Consider the following 23,954-nt stretch of genomic DNA (forward strand, 5'->3'; position numbering starts at 1 on the left):
GCTTATTCTCCACAGGTGATAGCATTACCAAGGCCCAACTAAGACCGCTCTAGCAGGGAAACCTTTCGACAAGTACGGGCTAAGTGGCCCAGGAACCAACTCAAAGCTTGATTCCCAGCCGCGAACAAGAAAACAGCATCGACTACACGTGGTGTTGCGGGACAAAATGCATTGAATTTACGGAGAGAACGGGAGCCAAAATTTCCAAAACTTACAACAGAAACGCTGCAGAGGAACCCCAGTGCGGGTTTGCGCACAGGGAATGGTGAGGCAAAAAGCCCTGCCCAGAGACTCGCAGCAGCATATGGATTTGGGCATGTCTTCAAGTTTGCAAGGCCTTCTCATACCGAAAGAACAGAGAAGAAAGCAGTTACGACAAGATATACCTATCGCTCGATACCCTATCACGAACGGGGCACCGTTTGCAATTCTCATGGCCACTTCTTATTTTTCGGGACGCTAAATGCTGTCATTATTTTTACTTGGGGGATTAGCAACGCACGTGTAGCAGACCCTGTCCGCGATTCAACTGTTGACTTGCGACTACTGTTATTGTTATTGTTGCTGCAGGATGTTAGAGTGCGGCATGGAAAGAATCTCTAGCCAGCATCCACTTTTCGCAGGATGACATTGTAGCATTCGGTGGATCTGTATCACCAACTGACCGTTCTTCAGCTGTTCTCCTGCAGAAACATGCCCCTCATTTCATATCACCACTCTTTCGGAGCCTTTTGCGATCCGGCAAAATCCCTGGAAAGGCAGTCTGTTCCACTTCCACCGTCAGCTGCATTGACATAAAAGGAGCTACCCTAGCACTTTTTGTTTCACTTCCTCTCTGTTTCCCTTCTGTGTGCTGCGCTTCTCCAGTTGTCAATTCGTTGATGAATTGCGTGCAGCATTTTCACCATTTGTAACCATGAAGCTTCCGTGGATCGTTGGAGCTGTGCTCTTTTCGTCCACAGCCCTAGCTCAGACGTTCCAACGCCTGGGTGGATGCCCTGAGTTGGGCTGTGTCTTTCCACCAGACCAGTATGCTCGTCCCTTTTCTTACTTTCACAGTTTTGACTCATTAGAAAAAAAGTCGGGATTTATTGAATTATGATGTCTTGTATTTTAGGACGGATTTCCTGGCTGGCCAATATTTTGACATTCGTCTCGAAGTCCATTCGCCTGTCAATGGCTCTGAAGCTCGCGAAGGAGAACCTGACCCCAATTTCACCTTCGCCATTACGAAGAAAGGCCGTAATAACAAACCACAGGCGGCTACCGAATTTTTTGGTGTAGAGGAACCTGAACTTGAGAAATGGGACTTCACTTGGTACGAAGGTAAGTTGTCGTTTCTTCCAAAGAACAAAAAGCGGGTTTATGTGTGTGTGTGTGTGTGTGTGTGTGAGAGAGAGAGAGAGAGAGAGAGAGAGAGAGAGAAGAGGAAACTGCACACCCAGCCAAAAATGTAATACTGAATGATTAATAGATTTATTTGCGCGAGATGCGAAGAAACCCTCATTGGTCAAAGTTGCATCCAAAGTCTATCGACGTGTTGCGTTATATCAGCCAGGAGAGTATGAAGCAACCCTCACCTACTATGACGGCAAAACAACAACAGCTACCTGGCTCGTTCGAGATCTAGCTGAAGTACGCAAAGCGAAAAATGTGATCCTGTTTATTGGTGATGGCATGACCACTAACATGATCACCGCTGCACGTATGATTGCCCATCGTTCTGTCAACGGCAGATTCCAAAGCAGGATGCAGATGGATAAATTCCCTGTTCTGGGTCATCAAATGACGCATTCCTTGGATTCGATCATTACCGATTCCGCCAATTCTGCCACTTCCCTTTATACTGGCCATAAGACGACTGTCAATGCTTTGGGTGTATATAGGGATTCATCTCCATCACCCTTTGATGACCCCAAATTCGAGACCATTGCCGAGATCTTCCACAGGGTTTACCCCAACGCCGGTATTGGAATTGTTACCACGGCTCATTTGTGTTAGTTCTTCGGCTTTTCCTATTTTAATTTTATGCAGTATTAATAACATCATCATTTTCAGCCGACGCAACGCCAGCTGCATTGACCGCGCATACGAAGGATCGTGGTCAAGCGGGACACGTGATTGACTCGTACTTCCATGGCCTGGCTAACTACTCATGGACCAAGTGGGATGGACCAGACGTTCTTTTCGGTGGTGGTGCAGAGGATTTCCTCCCTGAAAGGGCGTACCTAGGCCAAAATTATTATAAGCTCTTTGCGGAGAAAGGGTATAGTGTCAGTTGGAATAAAACTGCCTTGGCTGAAGCCCCAAACACCGAAAAGGCGCTGGGTGTATTTTCCACTAGTGTCATGGCTAAATGGCTTGACCGAAACATTTACACAGACAATCTCAAGAACAAGAAGAACTACCCAGATGGTTCGGACAAGGATGCTGATGACCAGCCAGGCCTCAAAGATATGACTCTCAAGGCCATTGACATCCTCACCACCCGCAGCTGCAACGACGGCTTCTTCCTCATGTCTGAAGCTGCCAGCATTGACAAACAAATGCATGTTCTTGACTACGATCGCGCCCTTGGAGAACTTCTCGAGCTTGACGACACCATTCGAGCCACTATCGAGAAACTCCGCAGTATGAAGAAACTTGATGAGACTCTTATCCTCGTCACGGCTGACCACGGCCATGGCTTCGACGTCATGGGCACTGTTGATACGGAATACCTCAACGCCCAGGACACGGACCGAGCCAAGCGCGATGCCATCGGGGTGTACGAAGCATCAGGTCTGTCTCAGTACACTGTACAGACCGAGGGATCATTCCGCTATAGTGAAGGTGTACATTTTCCTGCACAGTGGGATCCCCGCTACTCACTATTTTCCGGATTGACCGCAAATCCGGATAGAAGGGAAAACTACCAAGTGCACAAAGACGGCCCGCGACTGCCCGCAGTGACACTGAAAGACGGATCGGAAGACTACTATGTTAACTACAAAGACGCGGTTTCCGGATTCGTGATTAACGGAACGCTTTCAGTTTCGGAAGCTCAGGGCGTGCATTCTTTGACCGATGTGCCAGTTTTCGCCATGGGCCCGTGCCAGGAAGAGTTTGGAGGTATGTTACTAACCTCTTTTGTTTATCTAGCTGTTCTATTCGTCCCTGGGGGATTACCCTGAACAGGCGAAACAGCAGATTAAAACGATTTGCTAACATACGCTCGCTGCTATGTAGGTGTCTATAATAACATCGACATTTTCTTCAACATCGCCAATTGTCTTGGCTTAGGCAAACGACAAGAATGTATTTAAGAAACAGTCTTGGCGGACTGTCGTTGCCTTGTTTTATTTAAAGAATAGCAAATGTGGCAATATTGGCGGCATTTTGAAAGTATACAGAATATGGATTCAAATGCTCCATAGAGCTCGTCTTCATCGCTTGTTGTCATTATTGATATTATCTTACTCTTAATGTGTATATACATTACTTCATCCACTTCCTCAATTCTACATTCATATTCCTATTCACATTCATATATTACATCCCTTCAAATCTTGAATGGAGTTCGTTGGTGCCGTATTTCGTCGGACGACTTATGTTAGGATAGATCCTGCACGAGTGGTGTCGACATCAAACACATACGCTACGCATATTTCGGTCAATAATCAAGCAAATTAGCAATTTAAAATAGTGTTACTCACAAACTAAAAGATTCTATCCTAATCAAAAAGAATATAGTCAAAACACAAGCAGAATTGGGGAAGGAAATCATTTTAGAGATGGATAACGGGGAATGGTAGAAAAAAAGGGGCTTCATTGAACGTTAAGTAGTTAACTAAGTTCAGCCCTATCCGGATGACATAATCCGCACCCACATGGCGAAATAGCCGCCGAAGCACAACGCTTGTAGCAAGAAGATCTGATACTGGCCAAAGAGCACAATCCATTGCCGCGCAAATATTTGACTTCTTTGATTCGATGGCTGAAATTGGACAGGCGGAGAGCTTGATACCGAAATTCAAAGTAGAGAGGTTACTCAATCAAGGTTGACATTCCCTCGACTTCTAATGACGATACCAGCCGTTATCATTCCTTCTCCTCGACTGACCATCCTCCCATTCCCTCACAGATCAAAATGACCGCCGCATATCCATTCTCGGCTCCATCGATGACGCGCCCGGTATCCTAATTATTGAAAGAGCAGCTTTCGTTTCAGATTCTGACTCCCTAAGAGCATTCCATGCTGCCCTAGCAAATGTAGCAATCATTGGAGCCAACGATATATATCGCTGGTACCTCGCGTCAACTGGGCACAATCACGATTCCCCGCCAGACGTAAAGCTAAATCTCATTTGGCCTTGCACAGAACAGCACATCTTGAAATACTCAGCACAAAATGTACGCATAGTCACGGAGACGCCAGATGTTTATGCGAACTACGTTCGTGCATATATGCAGAGTAGGAGGGAAAACGGCAGGCTGAACTGGGTATATAATATTATAGAAGGACGCAAGGAGCAGGAGGATGTAATAATTCGAGTATCAGATCCGGAGGAAGGCTTTTTGCTTTTGCCTGATCTAAACTGGGACCGCAAGACAATAGGAACTCTCCGTCTTCTTTGTCTGGTGGAGCGGCGTAACATATGGAGCCTACGAGACCTGAAGAAAAAGCATATCCCGTGGCTGAAGCATATGAGAGAGAAAGTCCTAGATGGTGTTGTGAACGTTTATCCCCAACTGGATCGAGACCAGCTGAAGCTCTATCTCCATTGTACGTATTATGGATTAGGATGCCGTACGAAGCCAAGAGTTGTTTCCTTTGTCCCTCACACTAATTTTCCATTTTAGACCAACCAACCTACTACCACCTTCATATTCACGTTGTCAACGTAATGCTAGAAGGTGGGACTACTCAATCCACAGGGAAAGCTTTTGGTCTTGAGAACCTAATCTCTCAGTTAGAGACGATGAGTGGCGGACCTGATGCGGGAATGGCTGATGTTTCGATTTCATACTTCATCGGCGAGGAAACTGAGCTATGGAAAACAGTATTTGGACCCTTGAAACGAGGCGAGAAGCCAAAAGTGGCGAACTGAGAAATGATAAAGAAAACTACAGATCTGTAGGTTTGGTAGAGAGCTGGATAGCCATGATCGAGGTAGTATATACTAGTACTTATGGAAATTCTCAGCTGGACTGCATAAAAGAAAACCCGCAATTTTTAATCGCAGTATTCGCCAAACTAGCGTGCCGTATACTGGAAAAAACAAACCCTTTATTCATCATAAAAAGGCTGTTCCAAGCGTGGAGTACGAAATGTTGACTTTTGAATCCTGATCACCTGCGAATCTAAGCCCTAGGAGCCAACTAGCTGCCTAAAGTAGAATAGGCTGCCAGACATGACGATTGTTTCCCCGCATACCAAAGGCAACAATTCGCTGACGAACATCCGGCTTGAGAAATTCCCCATTTATATCGTGGGCAATCCCTTCTCGGCTTGGGAAATATAATTGAGCCAACACTGTTATTCTGTAAACCCCAGGATTTCACAATGGCAGGAAATCCAAACGCGCCGGCGACGGCTAAGGCCTTCGTTCCCCTTGGTAAGAACTTGAAATCGTCCCTCATTGGCATAAGAATAAAAATATACTAATACCCCAGTAGAAAACAATCCAGAAGTAATGTCGCACCTCATCCATCAACTAGGTGTTTCACCGGCTCTTGGCTTCACCGATATTTATAGCATCGATGACCCTGACATCATCGCCTTCGTACCCCGCCCTTCCCTCGCCATTCTTCTCGTTTTCCCCGTCACGAAGGCCTACGAAGCCGCGCGCATCGCAGAGGACACAGGTAGGCCTGTATATGAAGGATGCGGGCCCAATGAACCCGTAACTTGGTTCAAACAAACTATCCGCAATGCCTGCGGGCTAATCGGACTCCTTCATGCCATCAGTAACGGTGCTGTGAAAGCACATATCACACCGGGCTCAGATCTGGATCAATTACTGAGGGATGCAGAACCGTTGAAACCCGCTGAAAGAGCTGATTTACTATACGCAAGCAAGGCATTAGAGAGCGCACATGCTGAGGCAGCGAAAAAAGGGGATACCGCGGCTCCTGCTGCGGATGAGAAAATCGATTTGCATTTCGTATGCTTTGTGAAGGGAAGTGATGGGCATTTGTGGGAGCTGGATGGGCGGAGAACAGGTCCACTAGACCGTGGGCCTTTGGACAAGGAGGAGGATGTGTTGAGTGAAAAGGGCTTGCAGTTGGGCGTTCGCCAGCTGTTGAAGAAGGAGGCAGAGGCTGGGGGCGATGTAAGGTTTAGTTTGATTAGTCTGGGGCCGGTTTTTGATTGATTACTCTTTGGTCGGCACCGTGTGATGCGAGGAGTTTCTGCCTGATTCTGCATATATAAATACGGGCTTCGCTTATCGTTGATGCTGATAATATACACGGATGAGGGTGTGTTTAGCATGCTTGTATTTTATACCCCTGTGAGGCTTGACTAATGGATCCAATTAGGGGCCACCGCCTGTACGTATTTCTGCACTGAAGTGTAGAGCCGAAACCTTGGAACTGCTATCTTAAACGGTGGAATCACCTTAAACAGTTATATCTGCATCTGGGCCTTAAAACAAGAGGCGTCATTAACCTTCCAGAATTCGACAATAGAAAAGCCAACACAGATACATCTTCCGGAATCAACATGTCCCTAACATTCTGGTTGAAATTCGAGCCCAACTAGCGTCCTTTGGCATAAAGCAAGATGTTTCAACCGCACTGCCAATCCTTCCAGCATCGAAATTTGTCGACCAAGTGCAACCGCCCAGGTGTACTGTGTTGAGTTTTTTGGTTCTAAATATACATCACATGGCTCAGTTCAATAAACCATGCATGTAATTTCAATGGATTTTCTTCAGCCTGTAACACACGAACCCCTTTGGCCTGTTCCAAGAAATCGTATCAAAGGTATCTAACCGTCGATTGCTACGAGCTGAGTACTAATATACTTACTTGCCTGCTTGGTTTGTTATACAAAATACACATGCCAATGGCATTAAAAAGTCCATTCTAAGAGTTACTACTCACGGCCATAGGCCTTAGGGTGATCTAAAACCTCATTTAACGGAAATAGACGCCTTTCTGTGACATATATTGGAAGACAATTATCCATATGTATATTAACTCTTATATTCCTTTTTAATATTTAGACTGGAGCTAATAACTATGCGTTTTCATCACGCCACCATCTACTGATACTCATGGATGCTAAGGCGAATTCAATGCTCACGGATGACGGGGAACATACTTCTGATATCCGCTAAGCGTCGTTTTCCGTTCTCTCCCTTGCAGTCCACCAACCCGTCCAATTGAATCGTAAAACTTCGTCCCCACACGCCCACCATCCAGCAGTTAAATTGCGAGCAAATACCTCCAGGCCGGAGTATGTCCTAGAAGGATACTTTTCCTTCCCATTTGGTGTCCCATTACGAGCTTTGGTTGGCGATGGAAAGAATATATTTTCGATTAACTCTTTCAAATTTGGTTTCCGCGAGTGAATATCTGGTACCGCGACGATAACCCTCCGTTTGATTCCACAGAATTCACTGTTGCTTTCATCCCTGCTGTCTTCTTTTTTATCTTCGGGAGTGGGCTTTTCCCGCTGCGCCAAAATCAGTACTTCATATGGTCTTCTCCATAGCCCGTCCAGGGGCCAGGCAGGCTGACCGTTAACTGTCGTTTTAACCCAAATCCACTCTTCCAACGGGTATAGGCCTGCCGCTCCAAGGGCATTTAGCGTGGTGGAACGAGATTTTATTGAATTGGTAATCCAGATTGCGACAAGGGCTTGGTGTGGATGGAGATGGTTTTCCAGGACTCCCTCAATTATTGGTTGAAGAGGTCCGGCGTGTTCTTTGTAATATGAAGAGCGGCGAACTGAGCGGTTTGGCCATGGCGGGTCCATGAGAATAAAATTGAACTTCGTATCTGTGGACAGGGCACGAATGGGACTAGGATGAGACTCCGTTGGCGGGGTAAGACGGCAATTGATGAAGCTAGATTCTGGAGGAATGTTAATGGATATATATTCTGGAGCTGATCTGCCACCAGTAGTAGTGCATGGCTGCTGTTGCGATTTGATGTTTAGGACAGTCTGGAAGGCCGTTGGGTTTTGGACCATGAGGCCTTGAATTGCTGCTAAGCCTGGGACATGATTGATATCCTGCGAAAGTATGAGTGGAGGTTCATTGGGAGCAGAATAACAAGAGTCCTGAGAATGCAGATCATTTTCATCTATAAACGACGACTCGTTCTGAGTTACCCCAAAACTCTCTGTATCTAGCTCACATCTTTTGCGTTTTCGAGGACATCCGCTGGGCTCGGGTTGCGAAATACCTTCGTTTTCTTTGGGGAAGTCGCCATCATTTTGCTCTTCAACATCTTTACGCAAACACGAGTACCTAGGATAACACCAATCGGCGTGGTGGCGCTCCCGAATTTCTTGAAGAGCCTTACTGATAATTGGCGTAATCCTTTTTTGAAACTGTTGTTGGGAAGTTGGTATTTGAGCTAAGACACGATTGCGAGCCACCTCTGTTTTTGGCTCTGGTGGGTTTGGATATGGATGTTGTAGAGGTTCGCAAGAGAGCAGGGAAACCCCCCTATCTTTACCCCATTCGTCAGAGCCAGGCTGTTTGAGTTGCTGGGCGACGGCAATGGAAGTAGGTATATCGATCAGGATAACTGTTTTGGAGACATTTTGGTACAAAATCGCTGATCTGCAGTTCTGAGGCTCCGGCATGGCGTTGGATAGCAGCCACTGACTCTTAAATAGACGTCAAACCATCACAAGGTGTCAGGAGATACAAGCTTTGTGCCTCAGATAGTCGGTTGGAAGTTTTCGAGCCAGGAGATGGTTCCCCTCCCAATACCCCCAGGACGTCTGCCCATCAATATTCTGAATATTCCTGTGGACTGTGATCATAAGTCCCAGAGCTGAACTGTGGTAAATGCCTAAAAACCTTCCCAGTCTTGCAATGGATGACGTCCAATTAAGCGCGTCAAACGCCGCTGAGCCGCGCTCTCGGTGCCTGACCAGGATGATCTCACAGCTAGGATAGGCGCGATCTCGCTAGTGGTAATAAAAGAATGAAAATATTTTTGTAATTAGCGCTTGGCGCGCGGTTAAACCTACTTGGAAGATCGTTATCGACTAATTTCCGTACTTTGTATGTTCTTACTCCCCTAGCAGTAAAACAAGGAAATCATACACTTAAATGGGAGAGAGAATAATGAAAGATAAGATATCAATATATTTTGAAATTCTGATCGCGGTTCACGTGAACTGTGTCTCCCTCTCTTTCATATCTAGTACGTAAAAATTTAATTACTAGTACTTTAGGAGAAAAGTGAATGAGAACTACAGCATGTTGGACAAGAGGACGGACGAAGCTCATGTATTTCTATGCAAGGCCTTCATCTATATAGGCAGATATTTAGCCGGGATGCGATGACAGGCTGAGGAAAGCCGAGGTTTCAAGTAACCCTCTAAGCAAATGTGTCTCTCTTCCTTTTTGGCTTCACATATTTTCTTTCATTTGATTCCTTCGCTTGCTTCCACGATCCAAAATATCATAACTTCCAGGAGGACCAAGTAATCACGAACTCTATGAATCTTTACGGTGTACACCGTCCAGTAAAGCGCGGATAGAGACAGCATTCACGAACGGTGTAACGCGCACACATCCATGCTAGGAACCGTTCAAGTCCAATGCCGTAACCGCCATGTGGCGAGGTGCCATATCTGTTTGTGAAGGATAAGGAGTCAGTAAGAGGGGTCAAAATGCGGCACAGTCAACGATTGCATGACTTTTTGTAGCCAAATAGACATGATCCAATAAACTCTCCCTCTCCTTCTCGCTCTCAAGAAAGAAAAAGAAAGAAAAAAGAGAGAGAGGGAGAGAGATAAGAGAGAGAAAGATGGAGAGGGAGAGGGAATACCAGGTGTAGAAGGGTAGATGTAGGAGAACAAAAGCAGGATAAAGCAAATAGAGGCCAAAACTTACTTGCGTTGGTCAGTGTACCAGTAATACGGTGATGGGTCCATCCCCTCCCGTTTATAAGCCGACATCAACTCATCCCAGTCCTCCATCCTCATGCTACCACCCACGATCTCGCCAACACCCGGCATAAGCACATCCACACTCTCCGTGACGCAGGTATCCTCGGGGTCCTTTCTCATGTAAAAGGCCTTAATCTCCACAGGGAAATGGGTGAGGAAGATTGGCATGTTCATCATGTCTGTCATTTTCCGCTCCGCGGCTTCAGCAATATCGTCGCCAAATGTGTGTTGATTTCCTTCCTCGTTGAGGATGTCGTGTTCACGAAGCCACTGGATTGCTTCAGAGTATTTCATTCGCTTGAACGGGCGCGATGGTGGTGTAAACTCGGGGTTGAGCTGCTTTACAAATCGCGCAATCAATGGCTCCGAAAGAACGACCTCGATAACACGGCAGATCATATCTTCTAGGTGGTCGAGAAGGTCGGTGAAGCTGATGAAGTCGAGTTCAGCTTCTACATGGGTGTACTCGGATAAATGGCGTCGGGTGAGGGACTTCTCTGCACGGAAGGATGGGCAGATGCAGAATACATCGCCGAGGGATGGGAGACAGGTTTCGAGATACAGTTGCGAAGATTGGGTCAGATAGGCCTTTTCACCATAATAGTCGAATTCAAATAGGGTGCTGCCGCCCTCAACTTGAGTTTGCACCATCGACGGCGGCGTGACTTCTAAAATACCCTTTTCTTCGAACACTTTTCGGAAGGCTCTCAGAGTCGCAGCACGGACCTTCATGACAGAAGATGAAGTCTCGCCTCGAAGCACAAGATGCCTGTTGTCGTAGAGGGTGTGGGGATCGGAGTCAGGAGCAACACGGGTAGTAATAGCCTCCTTGTCACCGGCAGCACGACCAATGATAGTGAAGAAGTCCGCATGAAGTTCGCGATCATCATACGCATGGTTCTTCGGCGGTACTGCTCGCATTTCTCCATGGATTGCAATCGATGTTTCTAGCGTTAGAGTCATGGCGTCGTATGATTTGACTAGATCGCCCGTGAAAATGCATTGTAACAACCCATATCCATCTGACAGCGTCACGAACATCATATCCTTTTGCGATCTCAGACGATGAACTCGCCCTACTACGCGAACACGGGTGCCAGGGATATCATCGCCACCGCTCGGCCTCAGCTTGATTTTCGCGGGGTCTGTCTCGTTCAGCCTGATCTTGAGTGGCTTGGGCAGCGACTCATCTTCCTTGATGATGACCTTCTTAGCCTCCTCGAGAACTAATTTCCGCTTTTCTATCTCATCTTTCTCCCGAATGGCTAGCTCCTTCTCCTTTGCTGCTTTCTTCTTCCGTTGTTCGTATAGGTTGTTGGCCTTTTTCAGCGCGGATTTGGTGGCGGGCCTCCATTCCAATCGCACGGAAGGGTCTTCTCCTTCATTGACAGGACCCGTCACTGATTTCCGTGTCAGATATTGAATATCGGGTGTTGAAGGCGGCTGTTGGAGGAAAGCATATACTAGAGTCTTAAAAGGTGAGGATTCTGTTCCAGTTGCGGTTTGATCATCATTGCCAACATCTTCGTCAATATGTACGAGAATTGAAGTGGTGGCGGCCATGCCTCTATGGCGCCTCTGTGTATCAAGAGAAGTCTTAAGAGGAAAAGTAAATTGTTGCTATCTATCAGTTAAACTCAGGTTGGTTGGTGACCGTTCCTTATATTTTTTTTTATCTAAGGGTTTGAAGAGGCGGGGAGCACGCACGGGTCATGTGAATCATAAACCCTATCTAGTAGGCAACTGCCCCTCCAGAAGCGGAGAGAGAACGGTGAATAAGAGGAGATACAACATGAGTATGACACTATCTTCTAATTTTATTATAATGGTGTAAGATCGATGAGCCCAAATGCTAACTCTTAAAACTACATTTAAAGGTTGGCTCTAACAGGCGCAGCAAGGGAACACGGAAGTTGTAGGGGAGCCCGAGAATCAAACTTCAGCGTTAACCTCGAGCATTGGCAACGTCGTTAAATAAAATAAGCTAGTTCTACTTAGGGTGATACACAAGTTCTCAATTATACAATAGAGACGCCTAAATACGATGAGAGACCGGCGAAAGAAGTTCAGGAATCGAACTTCAGCTTAGAAGAACCTTATGAAGTAAATGATGACCCTTGAAGATTTTAGGAGAGCGTCATATCAGGCAGCTGTAGAGTAAATATTGTGGAAATAAGAGATCATGCAAAAAGAAGGAAGCAAAGAGCGAAAGGGAGGGTAACATACGTAAATCGGTGTTGCTCTGGACTTTAACAATACTTCGGGCATATCACCGTGTTTGCTGATGTATAGCTAAAATTAGGAAACATCTCCACTCTAACCCTGACAGTGTTATATCGAGAGGCCAGACACATAAACATGGTTCATCACAGAGTTTGCACTTTTTTCTCCAATTAACCATGCTTATTTGTAAGAATGAACGCGCATCTGCACGTCTGTTTCTTTCCCTGTACATTCTAAGGAGGCGGAAATAACATTGGTCACATGAGAAATATATAACCTGCATAGAACGGGCATTAGTTATAAGCGCATAATGACTTGGAGTCACGTTGTTTCGGACCATCAGATTTGGATCTGATGAGAATGAGATATTTCGTCCGAAAATGGGCATTGATGGATGGAGAATGGCGGTATTATGGATGTGTTAGAATCTAGCCATTTCTTCTTTCTCGGCTGAAATAAAACTCCAAGGAGTGGTATGACCATTTTTTTCCCCGGGAGACATATTACGAATTAAGAAAGGAATAGCCATTTCAACGATGGAGGATGCCCAGGGTAAATGCAACAGTTTAGAATAGGAATGGAAGGATTGGCTGATGACAGGGAGAGCCACTGTGAATGGAGAAAAGGCCAAGGGAACAAAATAACGGAACAGCTCTAAACTAAACGCGACTGGCGCAAAGTGTCATAGATGCCTGCCACGAGCTGAACAATAAGCAACGAGGTAACCTAGACGTGGGTTAGTGCTTGAGCCCCGGTTCTTGCCCGGCTCTTCTTCAACCTGGGCAAATAGAATGATAACGAACACCCCTCCGCTTCGATTATGCCGCATGGGTCATAGTTGACTCCGTATATCCCATAGCGACACTGGAGAACAAGTAGGCTAGTGCACATATAAGTGTATGGGTTCGTGGCAAGATCCTTAAGCCGTCTCACATTCAGAAGGCTCAAGGAGCCTGCCAAGGTACGAAGACATTGGGTTGGGCGGGTATTTGGAGCCTTCAAATCTGAATGCTTGCATTGCATCATGCGCCTATAGGTGAGAGAATAAACCCTAAAGCAGTTGGGAAGAGAGCACGGTGTTGTGGTCACCCTGCAACATTGTCCACTTACGTTGCGCCATCTGAGGACTTGTAGTCACTGTGCCGCAAAAGTAGGCATATCTGCGCCAGGATCTTGCAGAAAACGATTAATAACCCCAGATGGATGTGGCGAAATGGAGGCTCTGCATACTCATTAGAGAGAGTTCCCGGAATATTCCACTACAGCGACAGAAATCACCAATAGGCTAGGATTTTTGAAACATCATAAACATGGAAAGCCTGTTTAGACGAATTGCCTCGCAGTCAAAGCCCCAGGGCTGACCAATGCAGACAGGTTGAAAAAGCTAACAACAGGTATAAGGCATGCACGATATTTGATGTGAAAGAATGGCCAGCGTTTCGTCAAAAAGGATGGTCCACATTGGCTGACAGGCGCGTTGGTCTAATTTTTGAAAATTGGTTAATTCGGGGCCAGAATTCAATGCGTAACAGATAATTGTATGGTACCGTCCTGGCAAATCCACCTCGAGAGTAAGCTTCTCCTCGCATTCGAAAATCCGCATGTCTCTTCGGACTTGATTGGTAAGTTAATTCTTTATTAACATGGTTGTGTTGTCAGCTGGTCGCCCTTTTGAACGATTTGTGGCCAAACAGAGATCAGTTTCGCAAGATCTCCGAGGCGGACAGGATTGAACGTGCAGAAGGATAATCCTTCCATATGCAAATTGCCCGAACAACTGCGGCATCATGTTTTTGGATAGGGAATGGCCCCTGAAGACGAACCAGAAGCCGAAGCTAGTGTGTGCGTTGTGCCTTGCGCCCCGAGGCCTGCGTCACCGGTCTCTTATGCTCGGCGCGAGTGGATATTCTCAGCACATCTCCCGTGGCCTGGAAGATATATGAAGGACACGCCAGAAACAGAAAATACCGCGATTCAAGCGCTCAAATATCGTTGGAAGCATTCAGTAAACTCATACTTGTCAGACTCCAACTTACATTGGTTTACGGTACAGAACACATAAAAAGAAAGCATGGAAGACAATGACGGAACGAAGGGAATCGGAAGCAAATGAAGAGAGCCGCGAATAGAGATGCGGCACAGTGTGGACATGTTGGGCTTCCTGCATATTAAACCTATCCACTAGCATTCAGTGCACGGGGAAGTGACCAGCCTAGCAGAAATGACCAGCATCGGCAACGGTGCAGCCAGAGTCCAACCAATGGGCGCAAATTGAGGCACATCTGTTGGCTTTATCTTCCAAAGCATTGCAGGAAGCCCCCAAGGTATGTGCTTGTTAGTTTGATGTTCAGTTGACACATGGAGCCTCTGCAGAATACGAGTAAGGAAAGCCAACAAAATGGTGAAAGATACTAGTAATCAACCCTCAGCGCGGTTTTATCATAGAGTGAAAATAGTAGCTTACCAAACCAAAGAACATTCGTTTCGAATTATGCTTTCTTCCCGCGATGAAAAGTGTCTTGACTCAAAAATACTCGTGCTTGTTGAAGAGAAAGACTCCCTGAACAAGGTTTAGTGATTTTTTGAGCATAAAATACTTGGTCAGCGGGGGAAATTTGGGTTCGGGTAATCGCTTTTTGCGAAACGAAGTAAAAGGCAAAAGAACAAAGAAACATCAGCCAGTGTGGAAAACAGAAACCCGAAAAAAGGGTTAAATGAAGAACACAAACCAACATCTACCAATTGTCGCCCACAGAACAGTGTGGTCATGTGATTAATACGCGATGCGGGTTGAAACCGATTTTTGGGCAAAGACTAGCATTCGATAAAGCAGCCCGCGTCGAACGGTGCCCCGGCGTTGTTGGCGCTGCGATGAACCAAGTTGGCACATTTCGTTGCCTGTGACCTTCAGGTTTTGGATGCATGAATGGTGAGAACAATAGACAGATACTAGTAGGGGTACTCAATATAATTGCAGGACAACACCCGATGATGTTGGGTGACGTTTATGATGAGAGACTCCTTGCTTAAAATCCCTAGAAGACGTAATGACGCCTTTGTGAGACTGCTCTCGCTGAATATTTTCTCAATATCAACTAACCTCCTCCTAGTTACGCGTGAGAAATTCACCTATATAACACTCTGCAAGGGCATGAGCGTCCGAATGAACTCCGGTAGTAGTAGCGAAAATACTTCTATTAGAGCTGTGCTGGCAACTGAAAAGAATGGTGACAAGGTAGCGGCCGTTGACTGATTTCTAAATGCTCAACCGTTTTATTTCCATGGCCCCTACGGGAATTCTATTGTTCCCGAAAATCCCGAGTTTTCTTTTTGTTGTTGATCAACTTTTGAATCTCAAGGGATCCACGCTCAAATTCGCGGTTCATTGGACAACTCATGCGCTCCCATCCACCCCTGGCCCCGACATTCAGAGTGAAGAGTCATCCAAGTTGCGCGTCTATCTGTCCACATAAGGACAGACTGAAGCTCCACTCGAAACCCGGCAGTTTCGTCACAATTAGATGCTGTTATCGGCTAAAAATCCGACAGTCGGGGTGTGATGACCATTTTCTCCTTGATTTTCGAGCGAGTTTGTCTGAAAATTTGAGATTGGCAGATCATGCAATTAACTTTCGTTTTCAACTGGTGGGCCCCGCTTTATTATGGGGTTGTTTTGTCCTCGCAAGGGTTTTTTTTGTGGGAGTTGGGCGGATGCAAGAACCAAAAAAGGGATCCCTTCTCGTGTTTCTGCACTTTCGGAAGAGGCGAAACCCGAGGAGGCTCGGGGTTTTGGATCTTTCCGTGTCTGCGCTTGGAAAGCCCGATTGGTGATAAGCCAAAAAAAAAAAAAAAAAAATCCCCTCAAGCCCGAGACTATTTCGGTACGTTGCCAGCCATCAAAAGTCTTCAGCATGAATCGGCTGAATAATTACTCATGTCTGGGATTGACAAGGACTCTGCCTCAGCCGAGCCTAATTATAAGTTAAGTTAACTAACTCAACCTTTGACTTATTAATTACGATGCTAGTCAACAAATTAGTTCCCTGCGACCGAATCATGACGACGCCTTCTGGCCATGCCACGACGACACGCTCCGTAATAATGAGTTAGAGAACGTGAGGAAACAAATATTCGACGAATAAGACCTCTTGAATTACCAATTGCACCGAGTTAATGCTTTCGTATTTTGCTGACCTCTTCCCCAATGCGATTGTAGAAATTCCAGCTGGCTGAATTTTAGTTTCTCCCATTCTTGAGGCCCCTCAATCTTTTTTTAAAAATCATCTTGATTATTATCCCCTTCAAGCAAGTAGATCAAGAAAAACGGAGTTCTTCTGAGGCTCCTGACTTGTTTCTTTCTACCTAGAAGTATTTTCATCGAATATAAGAAAGTTCCGGAATAATGTGGAGGTTGATATCCTTGACTCGTTTTAAAAAAGATCAACCATACTTTGTAGTTGAGCTTGCATCTTGACTCTCTGATCGCTTCTTGACAACTTGGATTTTACTTTGCAGAAATGTCTAGGCAACTAACTGAACCAAATAGCTGAGCTGAGATGCTGCGCTCATCATCAGCTTTTGCCATCATTTTGGCACAAGCCACCCCCAATCTGGGAATTGATCGTTGCCGCAGAAAATAGGAAGCATCTCTTGGCATTTCTTACATCTTCTTGTTTCGCGGCGGGGCATGGCTCATGGGCTCGTTTGAAGAGTAATGAAACGCTCCGCGATCTCTTGTACCGCGATAGCTTTTAAAAAATAGATCTAAAATGAAACTACTGTGTCAGCGAATCAGCGTGTTAGGATCGCCTTCCAGAACGAGAAGATGAGACTCTTGACACCGCAGGGATAGACGCTTAAAAAACATGGGTATTTATAGCTTCAGGTACGATGCATCTGTGCTTGCAAATTCTTGATAATGCGTGATCCATGACAAACCGGCTGGTAGTAAGTTGAGTATCGTTTAAGGTCCATGCCATCCAATAAACAATCAAAACCATGCAATACCGAGGCTCCCGTTTATGACGCCTGAGGAGAAAAAATCCTGCGTAAAATAGTATCAAAAAAGTGTGCCAGCAGTGGCTTACTATCACACGGTCAATTGATCTCGTCCTTCTGCTTCCATCCCTGTTGTGCTCTAAAAGTTAGTTTCGGAGACTTTTTAGACACGTCCTTTTAACCGGCATTTTTTGCTTCACCCTGATTGCTCGAAAGTGAATCCATGGTCCCAAAAGTGGTTAAAAGAATCCTTTGAAACAAAGAAGGATGAGGAATGTGTCCTTCTATTCAAAGGCTATCGAAAAGCTTGAACGCTGAATCAATGGATCCGCTTCCCGGAATCGACAGTATTGTGAGATTTGTTGCAATTCTGACCAACAGGGGATTTCCTGCTGAGGGAAGGGGGGTTGGCTTCTAGAAGCATGGCCCTTGTTGGCACCAAGTATTGCTTGGCCTCCGCAAATTTAGGCCGCGATGCAGCTAAGAGGATACTATGATCCCGGATTCTTTAAGCCCACCCCCTCAAAAGAAAATAACACCTTTGGGAGGGATTTAGGTCATGTCCTGTATTGGGGCCCAAAACCGACAATAATGTCGCCTCCTGACTCGTCCAATGCTGTCGGAGTGAGGTGGACAACTTCCTGTGGCAATTCCAGAAGCACCTTGAAAGAAATATTAAAAGCTGTTACATCACCCATTAGCGAAAGGGGAAATATTATGCTTTTCACACCATGAAGTCTCAGGACGAAGGTTGCATCCACGGACCCGTGACAAAATATGAGTAATTGATTGCAGTAGCGTGTGAACCATCCCCAGTCCCACCATGCAAACGACCAAGCCTCTTGAACAAATGAGAGTGATATCAAGGCTCTGCTTCGCAAATTCCTTCTGTCGGGGCCAGGAACCATGTCTCCACAAGTTGTCTTTGGTCATTGTTGAGACCGATTCTTTCCTCCCTCCCTCCCTCCTTTCATCCACAGTGTAACCGCGGCCAGCATATCATCCATGAACCTTCCAGCTGCGCCGCGGAATACGCGAAAAGATATAATTCTTGCTCTCCATCAAAGTCAGGCTCCGAATCGAGTAAGCAGCAAGGGGCGGCATTAGGAGCTGCCAAGATTCCTAGTATTCATCTTTGTACCGTGCTTCATGAGGTAAGAGCAAGCGTGGAGTTTTGGATGATTAAATCGGCTTGAAAGCAGGAGGGATTCTCTCATTTTGTCCACAAGCCCTCGTTGAACATTTGGTTTATCACATCTTAGTACGGCCCCATGGCCAAGCGAATGTAATAAATAACCAATGATCAAGTTGCCAACACTCTTGTCGTTTGTTTCCCTACAAATAAGGCCTTTCCTTCCAATACCAAAGGACACCAGACGAAACGAACACTCTAAGCATATTGAAGACAGGGCGATCAATACAAGCTGCCGTCATCCTTAATCCATGATCGCTGCATTTTCCGTGCTTTTTCTTTTAGCCATGCAGGCAATGTCAAAAACTGTTCACGATAGCCCCTCAAGCGGGCCGCTCGAATCAAGCAACCAATTTCGAGATACCCTGGGACTTTGCAGGGGCTGTCTCATGATGGACCTCCAGGCTGCTATCACGTGATTGTATTACCCTCCAAGGAAATCGAGGATGTCTCTGCCGCCAGAAGCACCCCCAGGAGCGTCCACCATGTCAAAAGTTTGTAGCGGTGACACTCGGGGTCGCACTTCGCCGATTGAAAAAAAGGTCACCAATCGGCACTCCGTCAAAATCTGCGTGTTGGTTCATGGCGTGACGTTGCTTTCTTTTTTTGTGCATGCGTATTTGAAAATTTTCCGAACCGTAAGAATACGTTCACCCCCAGAGGCGGACTAAATTACAACCTCCAATTCTTCAGGGAACAACTCCCGAAGCCAGGGTTCTGCGGCTAGTCGCGCGGCAGATGCCTCTCACTACCAGCCTCGTCATCTTCCGGTACCTTGGAAGTCTGTGGCTTCGACTGGCTTGGCCCAATTTCGCTATCGAATTACGGCTTTCGGTCTAGCGTGCCTTGAGCCTAGCTTATTCCTGACACTTGCATCATAACTCAGGCCTCTGAATGGCTGCTGCGTCCCAGAGCAGCGGTTGAGGCTGGGAAGCCGCGCGACTGGGCACAGGGATCTCTGGCCAGTCACGCCAGCATCGTTGGTTTTTCCGGCTTCAATCAATTGCCTATGACGGAAAACCGTTTTGCTGCTGCGTCACCCATTCGTTGGTTGAATACGACATTCTTGATCGTCCTGGACGTTCCTTGTAACCCCCACATGACACGTTCGATGATGACCGCCGCGATTTTCCTCGCAACTAAGTCAATACGGTAACTAAGACCGAAAGGCTGCTGGTCAGGCTACCACTGACAGGCTGTGAGCTTTCAGGGGTATTGGCCTCCAAGCGCCCGATTCTTGAGAGTTTTCGACAGAGTTGGCCTATCGCCTTTCCAGTGCCGCATGCCAACGCGCTTATTCAATGAAGTTAGCACTCAGTCTGTCTGTGGCCCTTGTCGTTCAGAGGGAGGATCAGCAAGGATTGGCAGGGGATTATCACGAGAATCCGTCAGTTTATTGACGCCCTCCCTACCCTAAGTTCCCCTCTCACAGTCATTTGACTTCGATGCGCCAGATTTGGTTGCTGTTGCCGAACAGTTCGCAATTTTTTAGGGCCTAATATTGACAACAAAATGAAAGAAACTAAATAAAGAAAAAAAAACAAATAAAGATAATCTTGATCAATCATTGACGAGAGCTTTACTCCCTGGTGTCAATGAAAGAGATAGTCTTGCACCTGCCAAGCCCGACATTGGACAAAAAGTTCGCCGCTAGAGGCGAGACTGATAAATTGGTCACAAAACTCCGAGTTAGCCAACCCAGCTTTGAAGTATACCAAAAGCCAAATCACACCGTCTCGCGGCATCTCATAGGCTTGAGCCAGGGAGCAGTGTAGATTTCCCCAACATCTCACAGTTTCACACACGGGCATCTATTCTCTTTCCTTTAGCGGTGGATATTTCCCGAGGTCTCAAAATGTTACGAACCTTCGGGTTAGCTTCTTGTAAAGCGGGAGCGAGCAGGTACGGGCCATGTGTTGAAGCTGACGAGCCTGTCTTTGCCAGTGTGAAGTCGAATAATTTTGGATGTTTTACTTTTGGCTGGACAATAGACATATTGGGGATCATCAATGGGGACACACGACCTCAGATCCTTGCGTTGTTGGGCTTTGTATTGCCCTGTAGATGTGAGAGGACCCTGTCCCTTCAAAACCGTTAACTATATTCTTTGAATCCCAATGGTGATTTGCTTTGAATTTGGCTTTTGCCCTCTTGCTTTTCAATACTTGGTCCGCCGGGGGTGGTGTAGCACGATGCATTATGTATTACTTGCCGTGTCTTCCACCAACATTTTATTTAATCTTAAGATCTCAAAACTTTTCGCCCTGTCCCTTGGCATAGGCACAGATGGACCCCAGTAGTAGGCAGCGTAGGATGGGATAAGGTGATAGCAGAACGCCACAAAAGAACGGCGTTGTGACGTCCAGGACAAAGGAACTTGCAAACGAGAAAATAGGAGTCTCCCCGGTCCGGATTTTGATGCCAGGTCGCAAGCAGTATTTTAATACGGCGGCTTTCATTCGACCTTTGCGAGCATGGCATTACCCTATTGGCACAAGTTGATCTGTAAGCGGTGTATTTGTATTATTAATGAGTCCAGATCCCTCGTGCTATTTTTCCATTTCTCCCCTCCCTAGGCCTCTGCATCTACGGATATGATCCTATTAGTGTTCGCTCATCTTTTAGGCGGGCATTGAACAAAGCTTCCGCAGCAAATCTTTGTTCTCTTTTTCCTTTATGCGTGATCACCCTAGCAAGCTGCGGGAGAGCACACGATAGATAACTCACGGTTTTGGTCCTGCCCATTTCTATCCATGCAAAGCTTCCCACCATCGCCGCATTCCATTTATATATGCGGCAGCTTTTAATCGCCTTGCTTTTCCATCCATGTGTCCTGTCGGAGTAAAGCCGTTATAGTAAGGCGTTCCTTCTCATTCTATAGGCCGATATATAAAGCAATTAAGCAACCGTCCCCTATAGACTTTCTAAGCTGCTTTGTCTGATCTGCGGTCATTTTGCACCAAGACACTTCCCTGGTCTACGTGTTCAAAGTGACGTCTTGTGAGCAACGATTTCCCTCTGCTTTCGCCACAATTTTCGTGCAGGATGATAACCTCGCGAATTTGTAAATAGCTCGCCAAACCACTGATGAATAATGGGGCCTTCGCCTCCACTAGACACAGGGAAGACAACATGGCCCATCCCACAGTCTGAATGGCTTTGAAACGGTCACCGTCAGTTTTATGAATAGTTGCGGATACCTCAGACTCGTTCGGCTCATTCCACATAAATGTAATATATTATTAGCACATTACCCTTGCCCTTCGCAACTTGTGAACAAATCATGAAACTTCGCCTGAGGGAAGGAAGAAGTGGGTTGGTTTCCCCCACCGTTTCTGTGAAGGAACACCAACAGATGACTTGACCCCGTCAGTTAGCGGCCCCCGCCGTCCAAACTAAATGGATCCATCCGTCATCCTCCATTTCCAGAATTGGCTCCACATGAAATCAGCATGCAAGGCTATATTTTGGAAAACGGCATGTGTTGCAGCTTGAACCCTCAATTCCCGAAAAATAAAGGAGCAGGATGGGGACATTGCCCCCTAAAGCGAAGATCAGTCTCATCAGTTTACTGCGTAGTGCTCTTGGGTTTACTATATTTATCTCACCCGGATAGTTGGAAGCTGGACTTACAGCAAAGATGCGCGTTATAATTATGTTCTTTCCGTACATGTGCGTGTCAATCAATTGACATCAACACTCGAATTCCGCTCTCAGAAAGTAAATCGATGCCAAGTTGATTGTCAGGCAGAGCTTGGTTACAGTTAGGTCGAAAGAAAAAGCAAATTCTCTGGATGCTTGTCCCACCTGAATCGTTTTAAAGTTCGTTGTGGCGCTTGGTTCCTGTTGATTCTTGAAGACTGAATAATAGTCAAAGAGGAAAATACAACTCCGGATATGTGTGGTTTAAATGATATAGTTAACCATATTCGGAATTACAGCATCTTTGCTGCCAACAAATTGGGGATTAGGATATTCGCCAACTCAGTGTATCTTTGTGTACAGTACTTCTGTATGTTCATGCACATGCTGCCAGGTGACTGACCACTGCATCATGAATACACGCTGCTCGTTTGCTCGTTCGCTACTTTCCTGCGGATAATGGTGTGTTGGTTTCTGGTCATCGGGACGGGCCTCAATTAAAATTTCTTTATTCCTTTGCCATTTCGCTGAAGTACTTCCTGCGTACTGTCCGTCCGAACTTGAAGCCAGCAAAAGTCACCAAAGTAACCATATCTCGTGTTCGGAACACGGAAATGTTCACGCCATACTCTCCCATCATGAAACGGACCCTGAACATAATCCTTCCAGACGAGTGTAAAAAACCGAACATTAAAATAGCTGGCTGACCGCGCCTCGGCCACTTGGAGCGCCGAAGTGACTGCATCATACGGCAAACTCCGTATGTTATTTTAACAGACAGGATTTTGGCGTCTAACTGGGGCCGAATACCCCATATTTCCACTGCTTTGAATGGCTCACAGGCTGTGCAGCGTTGCATCATTGGTACTTCAACCCTGCGAGCAGCCCACTTGTCAGACTAAGTCGAAGACCGCGCCTGTACGTATGGATGTAATTTAAAATTAAATCAATCATAATTTTACCAACCTTGTTTTCTGTCCATTGTCCCACTTTTCAATCAATGGCCATGGGGGTTAGAACCCCTTTTTGCAAGGAACCGATGGAGCCTCAAGGAGTCAAGGGCCTTTTTTTTTTTTTTTTTTTTTTTTTTTTTTGCATTCGTCCACCCCTGTAATCACCAACTTCGCTGACGCTGCGCCGCGCCTGATTCATTGATCGATCTTCTGGGTCTTTTCCCGGATACTTCACGTTCCAGCCAAAGCCGCCGTTCGTCGCCTTCGCCTTCGTCCATTTCTCGTCCCCGATGACACCAATAGTAATACCTTCCGGTACACGGGTTTCTGCAGAATCACGTCCAGTTACTACTGCCGAATCTAAAATTATGGGGACAGTGGGAAGCTGGGCCTGATTTCAAAATAACTCAGAAAGTTCAGAAAGCGTAGCCCTCGGTTGAGGCTGAAGCTGTTGAATACCTTTGCTGTGCCAACGACATGTGCGGTATGCTAGCAGTTCAAGAAGCAGAGGCAAGGAAAGGGGATTGCATCATCTCTCCGCTAGCGGCTCTCCTGTCAGCCTGCGATCGTTGCAGGAACCTGCAGGCCTGGGGAGGGGCCGTGATAGGGATGTATGGCGGGAAAGGGGGGGGGGGGTGTGGGCACTGGGATGGGGTGGGGAATGAAAAAAAAAAAAGTAAATTCGCGATAAGTATTATCCCATACAATATAAAATACCTGCATGATTATCCGCTCGTTAACTAAACAATATGCGAATATTACAGTGGCATATGTATCCAGCAAAGGTGATGATTACCGTCGCATCGGAACCCCAATTCCTGGA

At 46.2% G+C, this 23,954-nt stretch overlaps 8 protein-coding genes across 8 annotated transcripts; 4 read left to right on the forward strand and 4 right to left on the reverse strand.

The window, feature by feature from the left end:
* Nucleotides 1-916: 916 nt before the first annotated feature.
* Nucleotides 917-3,528, forward strand: HCBG_04970 (alkaline phosphatase; the record flags this gene model as incomplete). Its single annotated transcript, XM_045432019.1, has 5 exons — nucleotides 917-1,029; nucleotides 1,118-1,326; nucleotides 1,475-1,996; nucleotides 2,059-3,111; nucleotides 3,229-3,528. 5 exons carry the CDS (start codon nucleotides 917-919, stop codon nucleotides 3,303-3,305), a joined length of 1,974 nt encoding a protein of 657 aa, XP_045287231.1.
* Nucleotides 3,529-3,972: 444 nt separating this feature from the next.
* HCBG_04971 (mRNA decapping enzyme) lies at nucleotides 3,973-5,090 on the forward strand (the record flags this gene model as incomplete). Its single annotated transcript, XM_045432020.1, has 3 exons — nucleotides 3,973-4,039; nucleotides 4,124-4,765; nucleotides 4,843-5,090. The coding sequence occupies 3 exons, from the start codon at nucleotides 3,973-3,975 to the stop codon at nucleotides 5,088-5,090; spliced, it is 957 nt and encodes a 318-aa protein (XP_045287232.1).
* A 455-nt stretch (nucleotides 5,091-5,545) lies between these two features.
* Nucleotides 5,546-6,356, forward strand: HCBG_04972 (ubiquitin C-terminal hydrolase; the record flags this gene model as incomplete). The annotated part of the gene is made up of 2 exons (XM_045432021.1): nucleotides 5,546-5,597; nucleotides 5,659-6,356. The coding sequence occupies 2 exons, from the start codon at nucleotides 5,546-5,548 to the stop codon at nucleotides 6,354-6,356; spliced, it is 750 nt and encodes a 249-aa protein (XP_045287233.1).
* Nucleotides 6,357-7,176: 820 nt separating this feature from the next.
* Nucleotides 7,177-8,803, reverse strand: HCBG_04973 (MT-A70 family; the record flags this gene model as incomplete). Its single annotated transcript, XM_045432022.1, has 1 exon — nucleotides 7,177-8,803. The coding sequence occupies one exon, from the start codon at nucleotides 8,801-8,803 to the stop codon at nucleotides 7,322-7,324; it is 1,482 nt and encodes a 493-aa protein (XP_045287234.1).
* Nucleotides 8,804-9,295: 492 nt separating this feature from the next.
* HCBG_04974 (asparaginyl-tRNA synthetase) lies at nucleotides 9,296-11,729 on the reverse strand (the record flags this gene model as incomplete). The annotated part of the gene is made up of 2 exons (XM_045432023.1): nucleotides 9,296-9,805; nucleotides 10,068-11,729. 2 exons carry the CDS (start codon nucleotides 11,684-11,686, stop codon nucleotides 9,679-9,681), a joined length of 1,746 nt encoding a protein of 581 aa, XP_045287235.1.
* A 6,206-nt stretch (nucleotides 11,730-17,935) lies between these two features.
* On the forward strand, nucleotides 17,936-19,692 carry HCBG_04975 (uncharacterized protein; the record flags this gene model as incomplete). Its single annotated transcript, XM_045432024.1, has 5 exons — nucleotides 17,936-17,968; nucleotides 18,325-18,498; nucleotides 18,856-19,030; nucleotides 19,180-19,370; nucleotides 19,423-19,692. 5 exons carry the CDS (start codon nucleotides 17,936-17,938, stop codon nucleotides 19,690-19,692), a joined length of 843 nt encoding a protein of 280 aa, XP_045287236.1.
* A 436-nt stretch (nucleotides 19,693-20,128) lies between these two features.
* On the reverse strand, nucleotides 20,129-20,734 carry HCBG_04976 (uncharacterized protein; the record flags this gene model as incomplete). Its single annotated transcript, XM_045432025.1, has 3 exons — nucleotides 20,129-20,289; nucleotides 20,342-20,516; nucleotides 20,558-20,734. The coding sequence occupies 3 exons, from the start codon at nucleotides 20,732-20,734 to the stop codon at nucleotides 20,129-20,131; spliced, it is 513 nt and encodes a 170-aa protein (XP_045287237.1).
* A 1,952-nt stretch (nucleotides 20,735-22,686) lies between these two features.
* On the reverse strand, nucleotides 22,687-23,854 carry HCBG_04977 (uncharacterized protein; the record flags this gene model as incomplete). Its single annotated transcript, XM_045432026.1, has 4 exons — nucleotides 22,687-23,053; nucleotides 23,145-23,167; nucleotides 23,301-23,522; nucleotides 23,849-23,854. 4 exons carry the CDS (start codon nucleotides 23,852-23,854, stop codon nucleotides 22,687-22,689), a joined length of 618 nt encoding a protein of 205 aa, XP_045287238.1.
* Between the last annotated feature and the right edge of the window lie 100 nt (nucleotides 23,855-23,954).

The sequence above is a fragment of the Histoplasma capsulatum genome, assembly GCF_000150115.1.
Source record: "Histoplasma capsulatum G186AR genomic scaffold supercont2.6, whole genome shotgun sequence".
Taxonomy (NCBI): Eukaryota; Fungi; Ascomycota; class Eurotiomycetes; order Onygenales; family Ajellomycetaceae; genus Histoplasma; species Histoplasma capsulatum.